At 39.4% G+C, this 19,341-nt stretch overlaps 1 protein-coding gene across 4 annotated transcripts in view; it reads left to right on the forward strand.

Moving 5' to 3' along the window:
• THSD7B (thrombospondin type 1 domain containing 7B) overlaps nt 1-19,341 on the forward strand; it is a 285,500-nt gene that overhangs the window by 92,068 nt on the left and 174,091 nt on the right. For all 4 annotated transcript variants that reach the window (XM_061444781.1, XM_061444804.1, XM_061444797.1 and 1 more), the window contains one exon: nt 1,248-1,445. In XM_061444781.1, coding sequence (XP_061300765.1) covers nt 1,248-1,445 — 198 coding nt within the window. The remainder of the gene's footprint in view (nt 1-1,247; nt 1,446-19,341) is intronic.

A 19,341-nucleotide genomic window follows, 5' to 3' on the forward strand; every position in this document is an offset into this window, starting at 1 on the left:
CCCACAACCCTATCATCCTGGAGTTAAGGTGACGCAAGAGATTGTTCTCATTGGTCTGGGTTTGTTTTAAATTCCTGGAAGAAGAGTATGCAAATATAATTGAACTCCCTTGGATCCTAATTGACTAGCTTAAATGTTTGTTGCTGCAACACTTTGAAATTCATTGCAAAGCCTTTCCTAAGGGTCTGAGTTGAAAAGGTGACTGTTGGAGTTCATGTCAGGGAATGAATACTATTGTTTGAAAAATACACTTATCTGAAAATAGCATAAGTTTTCAAAATGATTTGAGCTGGTCAGAATTTTTCAAATTAAAAATGAAATAGTAAAATAATAGTGGTTTAATATAAAGGTTTCATTTTTAAATTATTGTGAATGATTTCATTTTACTGATTTGCAAATGGTGGAAGTTTGGTCTGTTGTATTCTCTGGAATGTTTTATTTTCTGTTTTCATTTCTGTTTCACGGCCAAGAGATTTCCGTGTGGCCTCCACTAATGCTGTGTATTTGCCCCTTGTCTGAGACTGTTGTAAGAAAGACCAACATGTATTTTTTTGATGTCTTTCTTAGAATTCTGTCATTTACATAACAAAACATGCTGAAAGATACTGGCACATTAGTTCTGCGTTTTATATAGCAACATGACTTTCAGTTTTATTCAGAAGGAGGTAGTTTATGTAATCAATTCTTTCATTATTTCTGTAACCTTTTCCTTCCACTTTACATTTGAATCTTCCAATTTAATAAGATGTCATTTCAAAGAGGTCTGATATGCATTATGTATCAAAAATCCTTACACCTTCATAAAGCAGAATATTAATTTCTTAGTAAACTGCTCTGCTCCATCTCAAAACAAGTCTTTTCATTAGTGGTTTCCCAGGCAGAATATAGATGTCCTTTATATCTTCAATTCCTGTAACTGTTTCTCTCTTCTTATCTTAATGTTATTAGATTAATATATGCATCATTGGCAAATTCCTATATTTGGACAAGTATATTTCTATCTAATGTTGATGAAAGGGAAAAAGAAATATGAAAAATGTGGTTTGTTGGAATCCTTTACACGCTCGTAAATTTTGCATACATATACAGCCAAGTGTTGTCCTAATCAGTTCAGTTTTTAAGCGTTGTACCCTGGTTTTTCTTTATATTCCCCAGTTCCAGATGACCTAGATAGTCCTCTTGTAACTAGATTATTGGTATAAATAATTTTTTTGCTTCTCGAGTTAGTTTGGTTTCTATTTTTCCAGGCTTTAGAATGAGACAAAGGCAAGTGATCGTGGATCCAGTAGACACCCTGGCAGACTGTCCGCATTTAATTGAATCTATTCCTTGTGAAGACCCAGTGTGTTATGAGTGGGTTGTTTCAGAAGGAATATGTGTGACTGACCATGGAAAATGTGGACCTGGAAAACGCATCCTGAAAGCTGTATGCAAGAACAAGAAAGGTATGCAATGGTATTGTCTTAACAGCCCCATATGTTTTGTGCCCCCTTCTAAAATGGCATTTTCGTGCACAGCAATTGTGATTATTACAATAGCTCCTTACTGAATTTTTATGAAACTTTCAGGTTTTGATGCCCCTAGCATTTCCTCTATGCTGTTTTTTAGCGTATGGTCTGCATATTTATATCTTAGAATAACCCTTTTACAATTATGAGAAAGAATGCTCAATTGTGCTGCCAAAATTTATACAAGAATTAGATGTAAATGAAATGATAGTACTAAATAATAGTTTACTTGGCAGCAGTTTGAGACCTACAGTGTGTTCAGTTTACAAATTGTTAATGAATAAGTACCTTTTTATATGATGTTTACAAAGAACTAGCAAGAGCTTATTTCTTGTGCATGGTTTGAACCTCAGCCAAAAGTTTCATTTCTTGATAAGGTCAGTGTTGTCAGATCTTTAGATTCAATTACATGGAGCACAATTTTTCAGTCCTTAGTCATGGTGAGACAGCTATCATCTCAAAAGCGGCAAAATTGTGGAACTGTAGAGCCTGATATTATGTTGGAAATGGAGAATTCTTCTTTTATATGGTTCTGAGACCGCTCACAGGAAACAATTTCAGTTGATAACCAGAGGGGTTAATTGGCAAATGGCTAAAAAAAAGGGTGACGCTTCTGAGGCATTAGAATCTGACAGAATGAAATGATGGCTGCTTTGTCTGAAGATCACAGATTCTCCTGAAATACTTTTAAGTATATGTGGTTTTCTTGTAAGTTTGTGACAATGGGAAAGAAAGAAAAAAAAATCTGTAACTGTTATAAAATGACATAGTCAGAATATAAGGAAGAGCCAAGAGATGTCTCTGAATGTTGTCTGAGTGGTTCTTCTCGTGTGTAATCGTAACTGTAGGTCCATTCCTGCAGCAATGTTTGCAGATGCAGTCTTGTATTGCTAAGGAGCACCATGTACTTCACACTGTTAAAACTGTGCCAACATCCATTTTTGTGCAGCAACGTGAGACTCGGAAGGAAAGCATAAAACATGGCAGATGCTCATTGATCTCTGATCAAACTGTTCTCTGTGTCTATGATCCTTAAGAAGCCGTACCTCTGAAGTGTCCCTTCTTCACTTAGTTGTTCAACAAGCGATTGGAAGTCTCATAGTACTCTTTTCATTTCAATTACCTGTGCATGTTTTAGTTACAAAAACAATAAAGTTGTGACATTCTTCCAACCCCACCAGCCCAAGGTAAACATTTTCACTGGATGTGTTCATCACCCAGTTCTAGCTGAGGTTTAACAAGGAACTATCTAGATCACTAGGCAGATTAGAAGCACTGGCTAGAACTACTTTTAAGCTTTCCTGAATTTTTGATCCACCAGGATAAAAAAAATTGGGGGGAAAAAAGATTTGTTTCTTCTTCTGTCAATCCAGTAACACTAGTTACTTTGTTTATAACCTTTGTTTCTTCTCTGATGTTCTCTTAGACAGATTCTAATTGCAATAAGTGGTCTATTTTGTTAGATATAAAAGCTGGAGTAAGCTGCAGAGTTGCATAAAGTGTTTTACCTGGAATAGTTGGTTACTTGGTAGTGGGAAGCCAGTAGGGAGTTGTGTGAAACTGAGAGACATATCAATTACAGGTAAATAGCATAAGGCCTATGCTAATGCTTAGCATTATACAGAAGTTAAAAATTCTGTGCAAGTAACTGGCCTGCTGAAAGCATTTAGAACAGCTGCATTATGGGCTGGTATTTTCATTTACTTAAGCATCATTTGTAGAATTCAGCTTTGTATCCTAAAATCCTGTCATTTATGCAGTCATTTTGTCTTCTGTGCCTGGCATTTTTGTTCAGTATTCCCACTGAATGCCTAAAGGGATTAAAAAATAGAACATTTTTTTTGACTCTGCTAAATGACAAAATCCAATGTATCATCATCCTAACAACAGTTTATTTGGGCCTGGAGTATGTTGATTAGGGTACTTTGGGTCTTACGTGTATCCTTGTCTGTAAGCTGTCTTCATATAATGCTAGACTTTTTGGCATGATGCTCTCCTCTTCTTGTTTCAGTGTGCTAGTTCACTGCTCTTTAGAAGTGAGAAATAGCTGATATATCAGTCCTTTTTGTGTCAGCCATGCTACAGAAGAGCTTGGCAGCATGGCTTCTTGCCCTTGCCCATCTTCTCCTCTCCCTTTACCCACAGCATGGCTGAACCTGTGTCCTTTGCTAGACATGTTCTGCTGTATAATGCAGTTGCATACTGCTTTCCATGGCTTAGAGACCTGAGGCCTTTTGTCATGAGGAGATGCAGTTTTTGCTTGACAAAACTGAGCTCTAATTACATTGACTGCAGTTGAAGGGAACTGGCCGGGTTTCTTAGTCCTCTTTCCTATGGCAGACAACTTTGCTGCTGTCAGCAGAGCCTGTGGGATCCCATTGGCCTAAACTTCTCTCCAGCAAAGTATAGCTTGGAGGTTCATCTTTGTCTCTTGTATGTGTTGATAGATAGTGAGTGAGGTTAACAAGGCATTAGCCTTTCTCTGTCCCACTCTTGGTCACCCCAGTGTCTTTTTCCCATGTCACATCTCTTGCATGCTTGTGGTGCCAGCCTGGGTCATGAGAGAGGATTGGGAGGAACCTGTCTGGGAGGTGAGCAGGGAGCAGTGGCTAACATATTTCTCTAACAGAAACCTCAACTTCAGAGCCCCTTTTAGTGTTCTTTCGTTCCGTTTTAAGAAGCCATCCTTTATGGTGAGAAGATTTTGTGGTACTGACCCAAGTAACAAACTGCCACTGGCCTGAGCTGGAGCTTGAACAACTCGGGAGCAAGTTGCGCATGGGTCTTACTCTGGTTTGCAGGGTTTCTCTGAAGATTTCTCTGTCAAAGCAGTTTCTCTTTGTAAGGGCTTGTATGAATTTCAGTGATGTTACATTCTTACTTCCACTTGGCCTAGAGGTACAAAAATGAAGTTTTGTTTCTTAAATAAGTTACTCTAGGGGGTCCATAATGAAAGGGCTGTCACAGAGCACATACGACATACCACACGTTTTCATTGGGAGGCTGGAATCTGTGATTTGCAGTAGTTAGCATAGATGAGGAGGAATGAGAAGACCATAATCATCTCATAACTTTGTCACTGTTAGGTGTCTCTGTTCCCACCTAGTTGCATCTCTAATCTCTGTTAATAAGTTGTTAAACATGTATATTATGCTTGCTAGAAACTCGAGTTCAACTCTTCTGTAGCATCAGAAGACAGTAGTGTAATAAATCAAATGAAATTAAATAATGTATAGAAATGAAATAAAGTAATGCATAATATGGGAAAAGACCTATATTGCATGCTTCTTACAAGCAAAATTTTATCAGCAAACTGTTATTTATTTAGTTAGTGAAGGACAATGGATACTTCTGAGGAAGCCTGGGAAGACAAAAGAATAGTACAGGAAAATGGATGATGCTAGTTACAAGTGGATCGTGTAAGTGTATCATTGGGTACCTGGATCTATAATTTAGATCAAAGAATTTATTTGCAAACTCTTTTTTATGTTCACACATAACCCAAGGATTATTTGTGTTTTTTGTCAGTCTTTGTTTTAGGTTGTTCAACAAAGAATTGCATAATCTCTTGTTTGTAATGTATTCTTGATCAGGCGGTTGCACGTATTTGACATTTGAATTTATGCAGTCTTGATCAGAACAGACAAACATTACTATGTATTGACCAGATGAAAATAACTCTCTAAAAACTCTCCAGTTTACTTGGTCTCCTTAAATGATGCTGCTCAGTAGATACAAAACCACAAACACAGTCAAACCTTTTTAATTTTAAAATGCAATTGGACAGTAGCCCAAATGTATTGGGTTTCATTTTTTTGAGAACAATGACTAAAATAATCTTTTTAGTGCTCTGCTGCTTCTTCCTTTGTGATAGATACAAGCACTTTGAGTATGGTGTGACAAAGGGAATTCAATGTTGTAGTAGTGTGCAGAAAACTGCAGATAACATTAGACAGCAAGACTTGGCTCAGGGTGCAGCAGGTAAAAGTTCAGTCCAAACAGGAGCTGGTGTGCCTTCATAGGTAGTTTCCCAGTCTTTTGATTTAGATGCTAGGAAATACAACTGTATCTAACTTATAAATCGTGTTGAGTTTTATCTGATGGAGGAATTTGGGAACCCTTTTAATTGTTATATTCCATATCTGTTTTAGGCTGTATTAATAATAGAAAAATAGATTGAAACAAGACAAATGTTGAACTAAATTACAGTATTTAAAAATGCACATTATGGTCATGTAGCTTGTGAACACAACAGTTCTTTTAATGAGGAGTACAACCTGAGAACATACATAAGAAGGAACTACAGTAAATTCATATAATAAATTCATGCAATAACAAGTATGACTCATAAACTGACAATTCATTTTTCTACCCTTTTAGAACTGTTTCTGACAGTATATAAACTAAATCTCACCTATTAGCAGTACTCTTGAACAGATGCAAAATGTTATTATTCAGAATCGTACCTGCAAGTTGTCAGTCTAGTTTGTTGTAATTTCCATGTCATCAGCTATTAATTTGCTTCTGCTCATTCTGATTCCTACCAGAAGAACTATTAATAACAAGAATGATTTTTCTGTCATAGTGAACAGCATAGTGTCTAAATAATCAAAAATAAGAAATAGTTTATACCCAAAGGCTTCATTGTTTTAATCAGAAATTATCAAGTTGGCTATGAGGTTTAATGCAAAGGTTTTATGATTTTGCTGGGTTCCGGCTGTTTTCTACTTAACCAGCCCAACTACAGCTCAAAAGCTGGTAAGTATTTGCCCTTCTAAACTGTCAGTCTGGGGATCAGGTTTTCTTAATTTTGTGGGGATGTCTTCCTTTCAGCGTACAGGATTTGGAACAGTGCTTAATAATCTCTTGGTTCCTTATTCATACATAGTTCACACAGTGGTAGGGAAATGGAGGTACCAAATTCAGAGGAGCAGAGTCCAGAGGTTCCAGAAGAGCACTGCTTTCTATCTTTGATTCTATGATTCTATCTTCTCCTGTAGCACTCAAATGACTGTACCTGGGACCTGTCACAAGCCACCTTCTTCAGCAGCTTCTGCCTCACTTAGATGTTCCCAGGTACTTTGGAGGTTTCTGTTCACCTTTCCCTGCCATATATGAGGAAAATATCTAGCAAATCCTGGGACTTGCACCTGTAAGGGTTAAACCACTCTGCTAAGACAATCTTCCTAGATGGTACCTTAGAAATGAAACATGCTGCAATCCTACTGTCTTAGCTGTGATGGTGGCAAGATGTTTTCTTTTAAGTATTCTCAGTGGAATAAGTGGCTGGCTTCAATCTGCAAGAGTTACCTGAGTTGGGGGCAGCACCCATTGCCTGAGCCTGGGCTTATTGAGCCTCACTGATGCTGGACATGGGGCTGCATGAGCAGCAGCAAAGAGCAGTCAGGACCATAAATGACTGTGGAGTAAAAAATCGGTTACCCTCATTTCACCTTTATTCTAGTATTACTGCTGCTGTTCTGGCAGTACTGATGAGAGTCAATTCAGCAGAACAGTTTTGTTTTAGATTTCTGTGCGATCTCTGGTTCTAGGCAGTCGGTATCCAGAATGTAGCACTTTCCAAGAAGATGAGAGGTTTTTTTGCTTATAAGTGTTAATAAGTTCACTGAAAGAGTACGTTTTGGTTGAAATACATCTACTTCTAAATTTCTATTCTGTTTGACAGTTTTATTTGTAAAATTGGAGAACAGTGTTTCAGAGTAAAAATGTTTCAGCATTTTTAGATTAAATGATTAATATTTGCTTTATTTGGTAAATGAACTAGTCCAAGTCTTAAACAAAATTAAAAGAATATTTTTAAAAGAGGTTGTTAATATACAAGCAAATATTCCTTTTAGATTAAACCGGCATTTTGCCTTATTGTGAAATTACTTTTTTCCTCAGTCATTCCCAGTCTCTCTTTAGTCTGTTTAAAACAGTTATAGAGGTTTATTTTTCTTTCCCTTGGTTCGGTGCTCAAACAGAAATCCATTATTCACATGGCTCTATTGACAGAGCAGACACAGAAATCGTGTTGGAATTAAGCGAAGAGTAAAGGGAAGTAATGTAATCAAATCAGTGTTATTTTAAGATCCAATATTATGTTCTTCCGGAGTTTGACAGGGAAGCTCTTCACTTACGGAAGCTGAAGACGCTTTGGGGGTAGAGTATCAATAATGGTGTGCTCTGTTACCTGTGTGTGCTTCCAATTCAACACCGGCATGTCCTGTTCTCCCTAAGAATGGTGGTCTGCAGAGGCAGCTTGCCATGCGTGCTTTGTTTGGCTCACAGCATCATGAGAAGCAGGAGCATCTTCAACAGCTTGCTTGAATCCTCCGAAAGGAAGAGGTTGCGAGTTGAGGTGGTGTCTAGTTTTATTCCCAGTTGAAGGCATGAAGCTAGCACCTTTCTGAGATCTTCTATTTTAACATAAATCTCAGCAAAGCTGAGTTCTTACCTGAGTAGAATTCTTGGTTTATCGTCTTTTAATGGATTAATAATATAGAATGAATTTGCAGAGTCTGTTTCATTTCTCAGAGAAAAGATTTACTGTGTTCAATTTATTGAAAGTAACTTTTAAATAAATTCTTTGTGACGTATTGGAATAAGATCTTAAATCTCCATTGATGTGTTGTATTCAGTGACACAACACTGTGTCTAATGGTATACCTAGATTTTGTTTCTTCTGTAAGAGTCGCATAAGTGTAGATTGGTATCGTTCTTTTAGAAACTAAAACTTTTGGAAAGTGTAAGAAGCAGTTTTGTTTGTAAAATTAAAAAGACTTGTTTTGAAGTTGAAGTGGAAATGCACCTGTCTTTAATCTGATCTTCATACCTGGAGTAACAAAAATCAGTTTTTCTTCAGTGATGTTTTTTCTCAGATCTGCCTGTAGCGGAGCATACCCATGAGGGCTTTGACTTACTGAGAGGGATGGGTGGAGAGTGTGCTTCTAGTAATACACAGTGAACGAGAGAATGATATATAGCTTAAAGTTAAATAGCTCAGTTGATAGATAAAGAACTGTTTTGTCTTGGCTTTTTAAATCATTGAGGTTCAAAAAGACAGATTTATATACCGCTTCAATCAAATCTTGTGTGCTGTCAGCATTAACAGGACAGTGAGAGTTTTGTCTTGGGGGTGTGATTAATACATAAATGTTACGGACTGTTCATGTAAATGCAAACTGGAAGTGAGAAAACTTTAAACCAGCGAGATTTTGAATTCCTTTGTAGGAATGGTAAAATCATCCAGTTGCTCGACACACTTGCACATGTAATCAATAAAATTAAACAGATACCATCTCTTCTAAGCATGCAGGTTCAATTACTGTTGTGGGGCTCAGCCTTCTGTATCATATCACTCATTCCTCCTCTTAGTTCATGAGTGTATTCCACCATACCCCATTTTTGAAGCTGTTAATCCCAAACGGGTGTGTTTTCCTGCCTGTTAGAAACACAAATCCTAGAAGGCAATATGCAGAGCCTTTTAGCAGTCAGATAGGACCCATACGTCTCATCTTCTCATTTTGCAGCATGGTTGAAGGAGCATATTGCAGTGTAGTAGCAAGGCTGAGGAGTATCAGGAGTGTTTCAGGAATCCTGAAGAATGGTGTGTGGTTTGTTCTATGGATTTTTATTTTTTTTTTGTAGTCATAAAGATTGATGTTCTCTTTGAGCAGGCTGGCTGTTTACGAGCCAGGTGGGGTGGATGTGGTTACCTCAATAAAGCCTTACAGCAGCTGGTACCATGCCAAATATTTGATATCTCCTACTGGAAACGTTTAAAAAGACACAATGCAGATTGTGACCTGCTTTAGGACTGGTGTACTGACAATTTGAGGGCAGACACCATCATGACTTCAAGAGAATTTACTCTCTCTGTGTCCTCTGCTGCCAAGATAAGCTTTAGGTTAATTTTAGGATAAGCTGCTGAAAAATAAGAGCTTTATTTGCTTTGTCACACTTTAACAGTTTTCTTCATTCAAGATCATAGCAAACATATGGCCCACAAGCCAAGCAAGATAGTCACATGAAAGTCTAAATTCTTGTACAGTTACTACAATTCTTGTAGTAGCTACATTTGTGTAAATATCTATGCCTTAGAGTCAGGCATATTGTGCTAAAATACATAATATATATATATATATTATAAAATATATAATGCTGGAAAGCTGGAAGGTTGTGGGTTTGAATCTAAAGGATACACTCAAACATATTTTGATTAATTTTCTTTATCCTTGAATGCAGGTATGTTGCATGATTTCCAGCTGAACTGTGGCTGTGCTTTTTCAAATGCTGGTGGTGTGATTTGTGTCAGTTATCCAGGAGGCAGCTATCACTGGCATCCAGTGGTGATGTTAGCTCTTGTGTAGCTGGCAGACAGAGATACCAGTGGAGTTGATTAGGGATATAGCCAGCTTTCATCCTTTCTGTGCTTGTCAATGTAAGGTATTACAGCTACCTGTGAAAATATTTTTTCTGGGCCAGCTAAGCATGAGCTTGTGGTCAGTACCAAATGCCCTCAAATGAATTTCTATGCACAATTCTTTTCAGTATCTAGTGCTCCTTTTTGATACCTAATGTCTCAAAAAGATGTTTTTTCAGGACTTCAGAACAGTGTTAAAATAGTGAGGGCAAAGGCCATTCCTTCCCTATGGCTGTTTCTGCAGCGAAGATACGAATTTTCAAAGATCCAGCTCCCACTTGCACTAGCGAGAGGGAGCAGCAGGTTCTGGTTCTTTTTTTTCTTAATGAACCTGAGCTTCAAACACCTGCAGATTTGGAACAAAGGTTCAAAGTAGCCCTTTCAGAAAGGCGAATTACAACATTAAGAAAAATACAAACATCAGTTATTATGGCAAGATCTGTACTGCCCTTTATGTTTTAAATGTTATGGAATAAGTTTGACTTAAGTTGATCCAAATTTGCGATAAAGGTTACCTAAAGAGCATGGCACGTGTGTATGACCCACAGGTCTGTTACATTGGTGCAAGAGGTTTGAAGAAGCAGTAGAGAAGGATTAATATTTGTATACTAGGGCAATGCAAATTTGCAAATTCAAATATATACTTTTAACCTATTGTCCTGGGTTCAGCAGTAGCAGTCATGTTTTTTTTCCTTTGTGTTAACTGGTGCAGTGCTGTGTTTTGACTTCTAGTTTGAGAACAGTGTTGGTGAAGCCGATGTTTTCGGTTGTTGCTAAGTGATGTTTACCCTGACCAAGGACGCTGTGAGGCTCATGCTCTGCCAGGGAGGAGGGGAAGCTGTGAGGAAGCAGAGACGGGGCGCCTGATCCGGGCTAGCCGGGGAGGTATTCCATACCACAGCACTTCATGCCCGGGGTGGGGGGGTAACTGGGAGTTACCCGGAAGGACAGGGGCTTCCGGGTGGAACTCGTTTCTTGGCCGGTGGTATCGTATTCTCTTCCCTTGTTATTTTCCCTTATCATTGTTTTAGCTGATAGTAGCGGTGGTGATTTGTTGCTGGACTGTTCTTGTCTCAACCCGTAGGAGTTGCACTCTCTCGATCCTCCTCCCCGTTCCTCCGGGAGCGGGGAAGGGGAGAGCCCCGGTGCGGGGGGGGGGGGGGGGGGGAGACGGACACGGACCTCGATTGTTGTCAGCTCGGCACCACTCACTGGAAGTGAGTGAACAAGTTACCTGACTGGGTTTAAACCACGACACCTATTTATTTAGAAACTGGTTTTTAGGATATTTTTATCCAGTTTGATGTTTTCTACTCTTTCAATTATGAGTGAAATAAGGGTCCTTTATTGTATTTTGTAACTGTGAAAGTATTTGTATTCAGTTTTTTAAGTCTAGAAAACAAATCTTAATATAGATTTATTTGGTTTTGCCCCTCACAGTATGTTGTAGACAAAAGTCTTGGATTGTGTCTATAAGAAACGGGAAAAGTATCTGTAAAGTGCTAAGAGCAATTCCTGTTTTCTCAGTGAAATGAAGCATGCAGCATAAAATACCTGTTAGGCTGTTTCTTTAAACTAAGTGTATCTTCACATGTATGTTGAGTTCATATTCTTTTTAAAGGGCTATTGTACTTCTTAGGGAATGCTGATTCAAAAAAAAGGGATAAGTGAGCAAAATAGGATCCTTGAAATGTGTTGCAAAGGTAGGTAGAAGACAAGTTCTAAAATTAATTTATGTGGATAGAAGAGGAAGAAGGGTAAAAGGATTGATTTGAAAAATACTGTGCCCAAAGAAGTGAGAAATGTTCCATCCCTGGCAGTGTTCAAGGCCAGGTTGGATGGAGTTTTCAGTGATGTGGTCTAGTGTGAGGTGTCCCTGCCCATGGTAGGGGGGTTGGAACTAAATGATTTTAAGGTCCTTTCCAACCCTCTCTATTCTGTGATTCTGTGATTAAAGACATGATCCTGGATCTGTGACCCAAAAGTGGCTGAAGTGACCAGGAGGACCAGGTGGAAGCTGTCACAGTGAGGGTTAATCTATTATATAAGGGTTCTGTTTCTTGGAATTAAATGGATTCCAAAAGTGATTAAGGACTTCACTGCTTTTCTACTTGTGAAGGTAGTGTTTAAGATACCTAGGTCCTTTCCACACTACTTGTATATGATCTAGTAACGTATTTATTAAGTTTCTCAAATGTAAAGCACTGGGCACACGCTCTTGAGGAATGTAAGATGTGGGGATGCTTTGCGACATCTTTTTACCTTCCTCATCCCAAGTAGAGTCTGTATGGAATTTTATTCTTTAGTCCCCCCCTTGTCGGTTCTGATACATATGAAAGGGGCTCTCTGAAAATAAACAGTGGCTATTCATAGCATTGTCAGTAGTATTTTCATCAGGTTTTTATACGGTGCTTTTAGAGCCTCTTTACACAGTTTTGACCTCAAAAATTCCTTAGGGTTTTATTCCTAAATTCCTTAGGTTTTTATTCCTAAATTCCTTAGGTTCCTTAGGGTTTTATGCCCTTGAGGCACATGAATGCAAAGCTTTTTGCTTTAACATTGTCCTTAAACCATTTGTCTTTAACCACATATTACAGCTTAAGGCACCATTTATTCAATTTTTCTGAAGGATGCTGTAGCTGAATTGCAGGAAAGCCCAGCATGGGATGTGCGGGCATGAGCCTTTCATTTAACCAACTCTTCCGAACTTGTTGTATGGAAGACACAGCTGACAGTTTACAGGGATGTTCACAGAATACTTTAGAAAAAATAAAGAGTGAATGGGGAGAGCTTCATGTTCTACATGCTTGTGGCATTTTTCCTCTTCTGGGCACTGGTGTTTGACCGGCCAGTGTCCAACCAGCAAACATGGCAGAAGGATGACTTTCCTTCAGTGGTAGCAATGGTTTATGGCTTTCTCCAACACTCAGCTGATAGTTCAAGTAGGCATTTGAATCTTTACAGGATCGACTCTTCTGCCAAATTTTGTTTACATTATGAAACAGTTTCAAAATTTTGTGGTGTTCAATTAAACAGCACAGTGGCGTGTCCTCATTTCCTTAGGATGCTGGACTAAAAAAAGCCAGAAAGCAGTTTGTAATGCATTTGATGTTTTTCAGTCTTAATAGACAGAAAATTGCCCAGTTCTCAGTTCAAAATTGTTTTCACCAATACCTTTTTTTCTAAGAGAAATAGTCAAAATATAACAGTTTTAAATTAAACAGAAGATCATTAGGATAAAGAAATGACTGGCTGTATTTTATTGCATTCTGTATGTGAAGTTTAGTGGGCTGGAATCCAACTTATACGATAGAAAGAAAAAAAAATGTTTCCAGATAAGCCAATTAAGTTCTGTATGAGGTAGTATCTAGGAATTTATTTTTGTTAAATAATATTAAAAGAAGTAAACTCAACCTGATTTTGTGGACTCGAGACTGAGACTTGGTAGTGAATGTTGCCTGTGACAACAGGCAGTGTGTGGGGGCTTCCTTCCATCTCAGTCTGCAGGTGGGGGGGAGATGCTGAGAAGCCAGGGTGGAGGAAAAGGCTGGGAGCAGCCTGCAGCCATGAGGTCTTCTATGCTAGCTGCTCCTCAGACAAGGTGAAGGAGCTGCACCCACAGTCTGGTTGTGTTCCATGCTGTGGGGCTCAGCAGTAAATTTCTCCTGAGGCTTATATAATGGAATAATTCAAGTCTAACTTCAATAGACAGCTTCTCACGTTGATCTCTGACCACAGCCCTTTAGTGGGGGAAAAATGAAGGGCTTTTTTTTTTTTTTTTTTGTGTAATTTAATCCTTTCCTGCTGGGTGGCCCTACAGAAGGCTTTTTCTCTAGCTGAATTTTTTTCAGTGCTGCAGCTTGCATGCTGGACAGGAATGATTGTGAGAGCCACCTTTATACAGTACTGAAGGCAGTTGAGTGGAAATTAAAGATAAGCGTTGCACTTTCTTTGGGTTTCTTTTTATCAAGCTGTTTATGAAGTAGGGCTGATTGAAAACAATTTAGTCATTTGTTTTGAAGTTAATGGATGCTGGAGGGGAAGGTTTTCCCCTTAAAATAAGAAGTTTTGACAAACTTAATTAAGAATTCAGGACATTGGAATTTGGGGCTAGTTCTGCACTAGCAAGGTTTGCTCTGGGGCATATTGGCCTGTCAGGTTTTTAAAGTAAATCTTCCTTTTAATTCTACTTCAGTATTATAATGCCAGTACTTTTCATTAGGCAGCAATTTGCGATTAGTCAGGTGGTCATAACAGAAAGAGAAGAGAATGAGATGAATGGTAGAGAAATTGCAGAGAAGGGAAAAAGGCCACAGGATGCAGCTCCAAAACGCTCTTTAACATCTTCCTGCTGGCAGATATCCCACTAAATTCAGTGCCCTCTGTGGGATGGTATTCAGTCGTCACTGGGATCCTGGCTTGTGAGAAATGTGAGTTCAGTGGACCTCGAGTGAGCTTGAGCTCTGAAGCTGTGACCAGAAATAATAAGAGCCATAAAAGGGAAGACACAATTCCCTCAAAATTTTGAAGCCAAGCTATTACTTTAAGTGTAGATTACATTATTGAATTTGTTTATCTGTGAATTGAATCTATATTTAATAAATGGTGGCTTTTGTGAAGCGCTGCAATGAATGTAAATTAGTATATCAAGAAAGATTAGCTCTTTGAAGAGATTGAGAACAATTCAAAATTCCATTGTTCAGTGTTTTCCTTTCTGTCTGTATGAGGCACATCTGTAGTTGTTTCAAATTAGGTACTGCCTTTGTTTAGAGGAGTTAAACAAGTAACAGTATATTTCATAGTTCCCTTTTTAAATAAGCAGCCTGTTCAGTTTTTATCTTTAGCAGTTCGCAAATGTCAGAGCAAATTTTTGTCAAGAATGCATATGTGAGATGGAATTTCTTTAGAAACTGAATCATCCTGTATTGTTGGGTTGCATTTTCCAGTTTTGAAGCCTGGTCTTCCCATACTGTAAAAATTTTAGTGTATACTTTTTTAGTTATTAGATCCATTATTAAAAAATTCCCATGGGGATGTAGGAATTAGCTGTAAGCACAAATTTGTCCAGTCCGTTTTTGATAGCTGCAGTCTATATTTTGCCATCAGTTGCCTAATGGTGTTGCTACCAGTGATCCCTCATATTGACCCAGTAAGTACAAAGTCCAGAAAGAGAAACTGATGAGTCAACACATCCACGAGGACTAGGTCAGCAGCTATGCAAGCATCAGACAGTGCTTTTTCCTTTCATATCACCGAGAAGTGAAAAAACAGACACAAATTTATTTCTTCCCTTGGTCCTGTGGCTAGTGTTATCTGTGGGGATTTGATCACTATGTCCAGTGGGAGATGGATGTAGTTTGAGAAATGTCTATTCTGGAAGAAGAGAATACTTATATGCCCCTAACAAGCAATCACGGAGTTCACTGGGACTGAGTAAACCCGGGGTGCTTTGTTGGAGGGATCATTAATTCCAGGTGATGTGAGGCCCATCTGTGCTCCCTTTCCACATCTCCTGTGGCACTGCACCTGAGTCTGCTCCTGATTTGGGGCTTGTTTCCATTTGTTACTGGCAAATGTGCATGTGATATAAAATACCAAGTCTTTTGTGTAGTGAAAACATGATGACCTAGCAGAACTGGTAAGTCCTCATGGAGTTAATGATGCAGTTAATAACACTTGGTAGAAATGGCTCCATTCGTGCTTGAAGCTGGGGCTAGATGGGTCTTGGCTGCCCATAGAACATTGTAGAAACCAAGACGATCCTTTAAGTTCAAATTCTTATTTTTTTTTTTTTTTTTTTACCATATGCAAAATTTCCATTAAATTTAATGTAGAAAGAATGTTGTGTCCCTTTACTCTCCCCCCCCCCCCCCCCCCCCAGTTTCAGCAGATTTCCCAAGTTAAATACAAAGTCAGCCCTGTTTTGTTGTATGCTTAGTGCTCTGTCAAAGGAGACTGCAGCCAAGAGGGTGTTTTGTTCTTTTTCATGGTGTTTACAAATAAAGCTGACTGATTTGGTAACTCTTGGAAACTCTCTGAGACTGTAAATTTGCCAGAGTGCTCCCCAGGCATGCATAGATCTAAAGATAGCAGTTTCTTGCCTATCAATAAGTATCTTAAGGCCTTTACTTTTAATGCTATATACGACTTAAATCCCAGGAAAATAATTCCACTATTGCTGTTCATTTATATCCTAGGAATCTGCAATAGTTCAGACTAGGCTAGGTTTTCGAATGTATTATTTAGGTCTCCAAAATGTCTGTGGTACTTCGTGTGGTTGACAGAGTTTGTTCTTGTTTGTTAATATTATATGGCAACCTGTTTTACCAAGATGCTCAAACAAATTACTGCTTGCAGATAGAGCTGTGATTTTAAAAGCCGCTTTCCCCACCCTCCTCCCCCATTGTAACTGTAGTATTCCATAAAGCTTAGCTTCGATTTATCTTCTCTACAACCTATTTTAAATAGTTCCGGAAAGATCTTCAGTGGTTGGTGGTTTTTTTTTTGTTGTTTGTTTGTTTTGGCTTTTTTTTTGAGAAAACCACTTTTTAGGTCTAGATTCCAAATACTTAGCCCAGCTTACATGAAGGATGAAACACTGAAAATATTTTCTGACAGTCCACAAAGCTTACAAATCAAAATACATGAGAGTGCTGCATAAGTGAGGGTAAAACAAATGGTGTACAATACTTGGAAGTTGAATGAGCCATGTGAATGAACATTGGCATGTACATCCCCAGCCCCATATTAAGATTAAAGTGAGTTGTCTGCTTTACAATTGCATAATTGCTGCTGTGATTGATTTGGTGCTGCTCTGTAATAAGTTCTGAATACTGTATGCTGACCTGGTTAATGGGATGTTTACTAAATGAATATATTTGTATAGTTTAATAGGAAAATGTTTGGAAAAATTAGCAGGATGAGAAGAATGGCTCAAGTGAGTAATTTTTCAGCAAGTGCTGTGGTTGCGAAGAGGAAGGCAGGCTGCCTTGCTGTTGGTGTTTAGAAGCTAGGAGAATGAGGTTGCTTGGGGCTGGATCCCCTTCCCTCACTACTGCAGGGAGGTCTCTGCTCCAGGCACATGCATTGGCATGGAGCATCCCTGCCCTGACTCAGGACATGCTTACCTGGGGAGTTTGCGTTTGGAGTACCCAGACTCTGCACCCCACTCAGGATGCTGCCAGTGTGGGGATGCATGCTGAGAGGGAGCAGACTCCATCCTACAGCCGCAACAGCTTCATTTTTAAAAAATATCTGTCCTGAATTTAGCTATTTTAAGTATTATAGACTAAGATAATTATTTCATAAAGCAATATTATCTGCAAATTAACCTTGGATCTTTGCATAGCTTCAGAAAGAGAGAGATAAGGAAATTTATCGCAAATTGCAGACTTACTGAGTTTAGCGTAAAGGCCGTGGCAAGTAATACATTTAAACTGCATTTAAGTAGTAAAGACCAGGAAATCAAAGTCTAAAAGAAATAAACATTAATTTATTCAGAAAGTTTTTATATTTTCTTTCTAGTTTATATGTTCTTTTCACACACTGTCATTTAATGAGGTTATATTCTGATTAAAGTAGAAAAAGAAAAAGAAAAATGTTTTATTTCAGTAGATAAAAATGTAGCTTTTAAAATACATCAGTGTGTACTCTGTAGTCTGAGCTAGCTGTGTGATTTCCCTTTGTTCAGCATGGCTGCTAGACTAACGGATTTTGGGGGGAAAAGTCCCCCTTATATTGAGTTTCAATTGAAATCCATATTTTCATTTTCAGTGACAACTAATACATTTGCTGTAATCCCCTTAAAATATTCACTGGCAGTATTCCCAGACATATATTTTGAAGTTTAAATGGCTTAGGATTTATGTACTATACTATGTAGGTGTATTGGGTTTGCATGGCAAGGTGCTGGTAGCGGGGGGGGGGCTACAGGGTGGCTTCTGTGGGAAGCTTCTTCAAGTTTCCCCCATGGCCAATGGAGCCAATGCCAGCCAACTCCAAGAGGGACCTGCTGCTGGTCAAGCCCAAGCCCATCAGCAATGGTGGTAGTGGCTCTGGGATAGCATAATGGAGAAGGGGGAAAAAAACTGCACAGAAGCAACTGCAAGAAGAGTGAGAACATGTGACAGCAGTAGCTCTGCAGGCACCAAGGCCAGTGCAGAAGGAGAGAGGAGGGGCTCCAGGTACCGGAGCAGATTCCCCTGCAGCCCACGGTGAGGCAGGCTGTGCCCTGCAGCCCGTGAGGTCCATGGTGGAGCAGATCTGCACCTGCAGCCTGGGGAGGACTCAGTGCTGGAGCAGGGGATGCCTGAATCAAGCTGTGACCCTGTGGGAAGCCTGAGCTGGAGCATGCTCCTGGCAGGACCTGTGGCCCCACGGAACAAGGAGCCCCTGCTGGAGCAGGTTTGCTGCATGAGTTTTGAGACAGCGGTAGACCCACCCTGGAGTTCCTGAAGGACTGCACCCCATGGAAGGGACCTACACTGGAGCAGTTCCTGAAGAACTGCAGCCTGTGGGAAGGACTCATGTTGGAGAAGTCCATGAAGGACTATCTCTTGTGGGAGGGACCCCACCCTGGAGAAAGGGAAGAGTGTGAGGAGCCCTCCCCTGAGGAGGAAGGAGCAGCAGAGACAAGGTGTGATGAACTGGCCACAGTACCAACTCCCTGTCTCCTTGCGCCACTGAGAGGGGAGGAGGTAGAGAATCTGGGAGTGAAGTTAAGCTTGGGAAGAAGGGAGGAGTGGGTGGAGGGTGTTTTAAGATGTAGTCTTTATTTCTCATTATTATGATTATTGTGCTGATTTCCCCAGGTCGAGTCTGTTTTGCCCATGGCAATTAACTGTTGAGTGATTTCTCCCTGTTCTTATCCTGACTCACGAGCCCTTTGTTATGTTTTCTCTCTGCTGTTCAGCTAGGAGGGAAGTGATAGAGAAGGTTTGGTGGGCACAAGGATCCAGCCACAGTCAACCTGCCACAGTAGGTTGGCCTGAGTAAGCCGATAAGTCTGTACAGCCCCTTCACTGCCAGACACCAGTTTGTATTTTGGGAACACTACTGCTGTGGTAGCATGAAGTTTTGGCTGGTTAATGAACTGTGTTTCTAACAAGCCCAGCGTGAAGTGCTGAGCTGGAAAACTGCTTTTGCTGGTTACAGAGCTCACTTGGGTGTCATTACATAGGGCTGCTTTGTGTAGTGTAGATGCGCCTTCCTGGCAGCTGAAGGTTTTGGCTCTCTGTCCAGAAACATCTCCATTTTCATTTTTTTTTTTTTTTTCATAGACTGCAATTGTCATGAGTAAAGGCAATAATTGAAATAATATTCCACAAAGTTTGCTTTTTAGGATGGGAGTTTGATTAAAATTGGATCTGCCTTTTCCTCTCCCTTAAGGATCATTGCTTGCTTCATGGC

This window comes from Pezoporus flaviventris, unplaced genomic scaffold (genome assembly GCF_033815535.1).
Source record: "Pezoporus flaviventris isolate CSIRO_AGI_PZ_B2104156 unplaced genomic scaffold, CSIRO_AGI_Pfla_v1 ptg000001l, whole genome shotgun sequence".
NCBI lineage: Eukaryota > Metazoa > Chordata > Aves > Psittaciformes > Psittacidae > Pezoporus > Pezoporus flaviventris.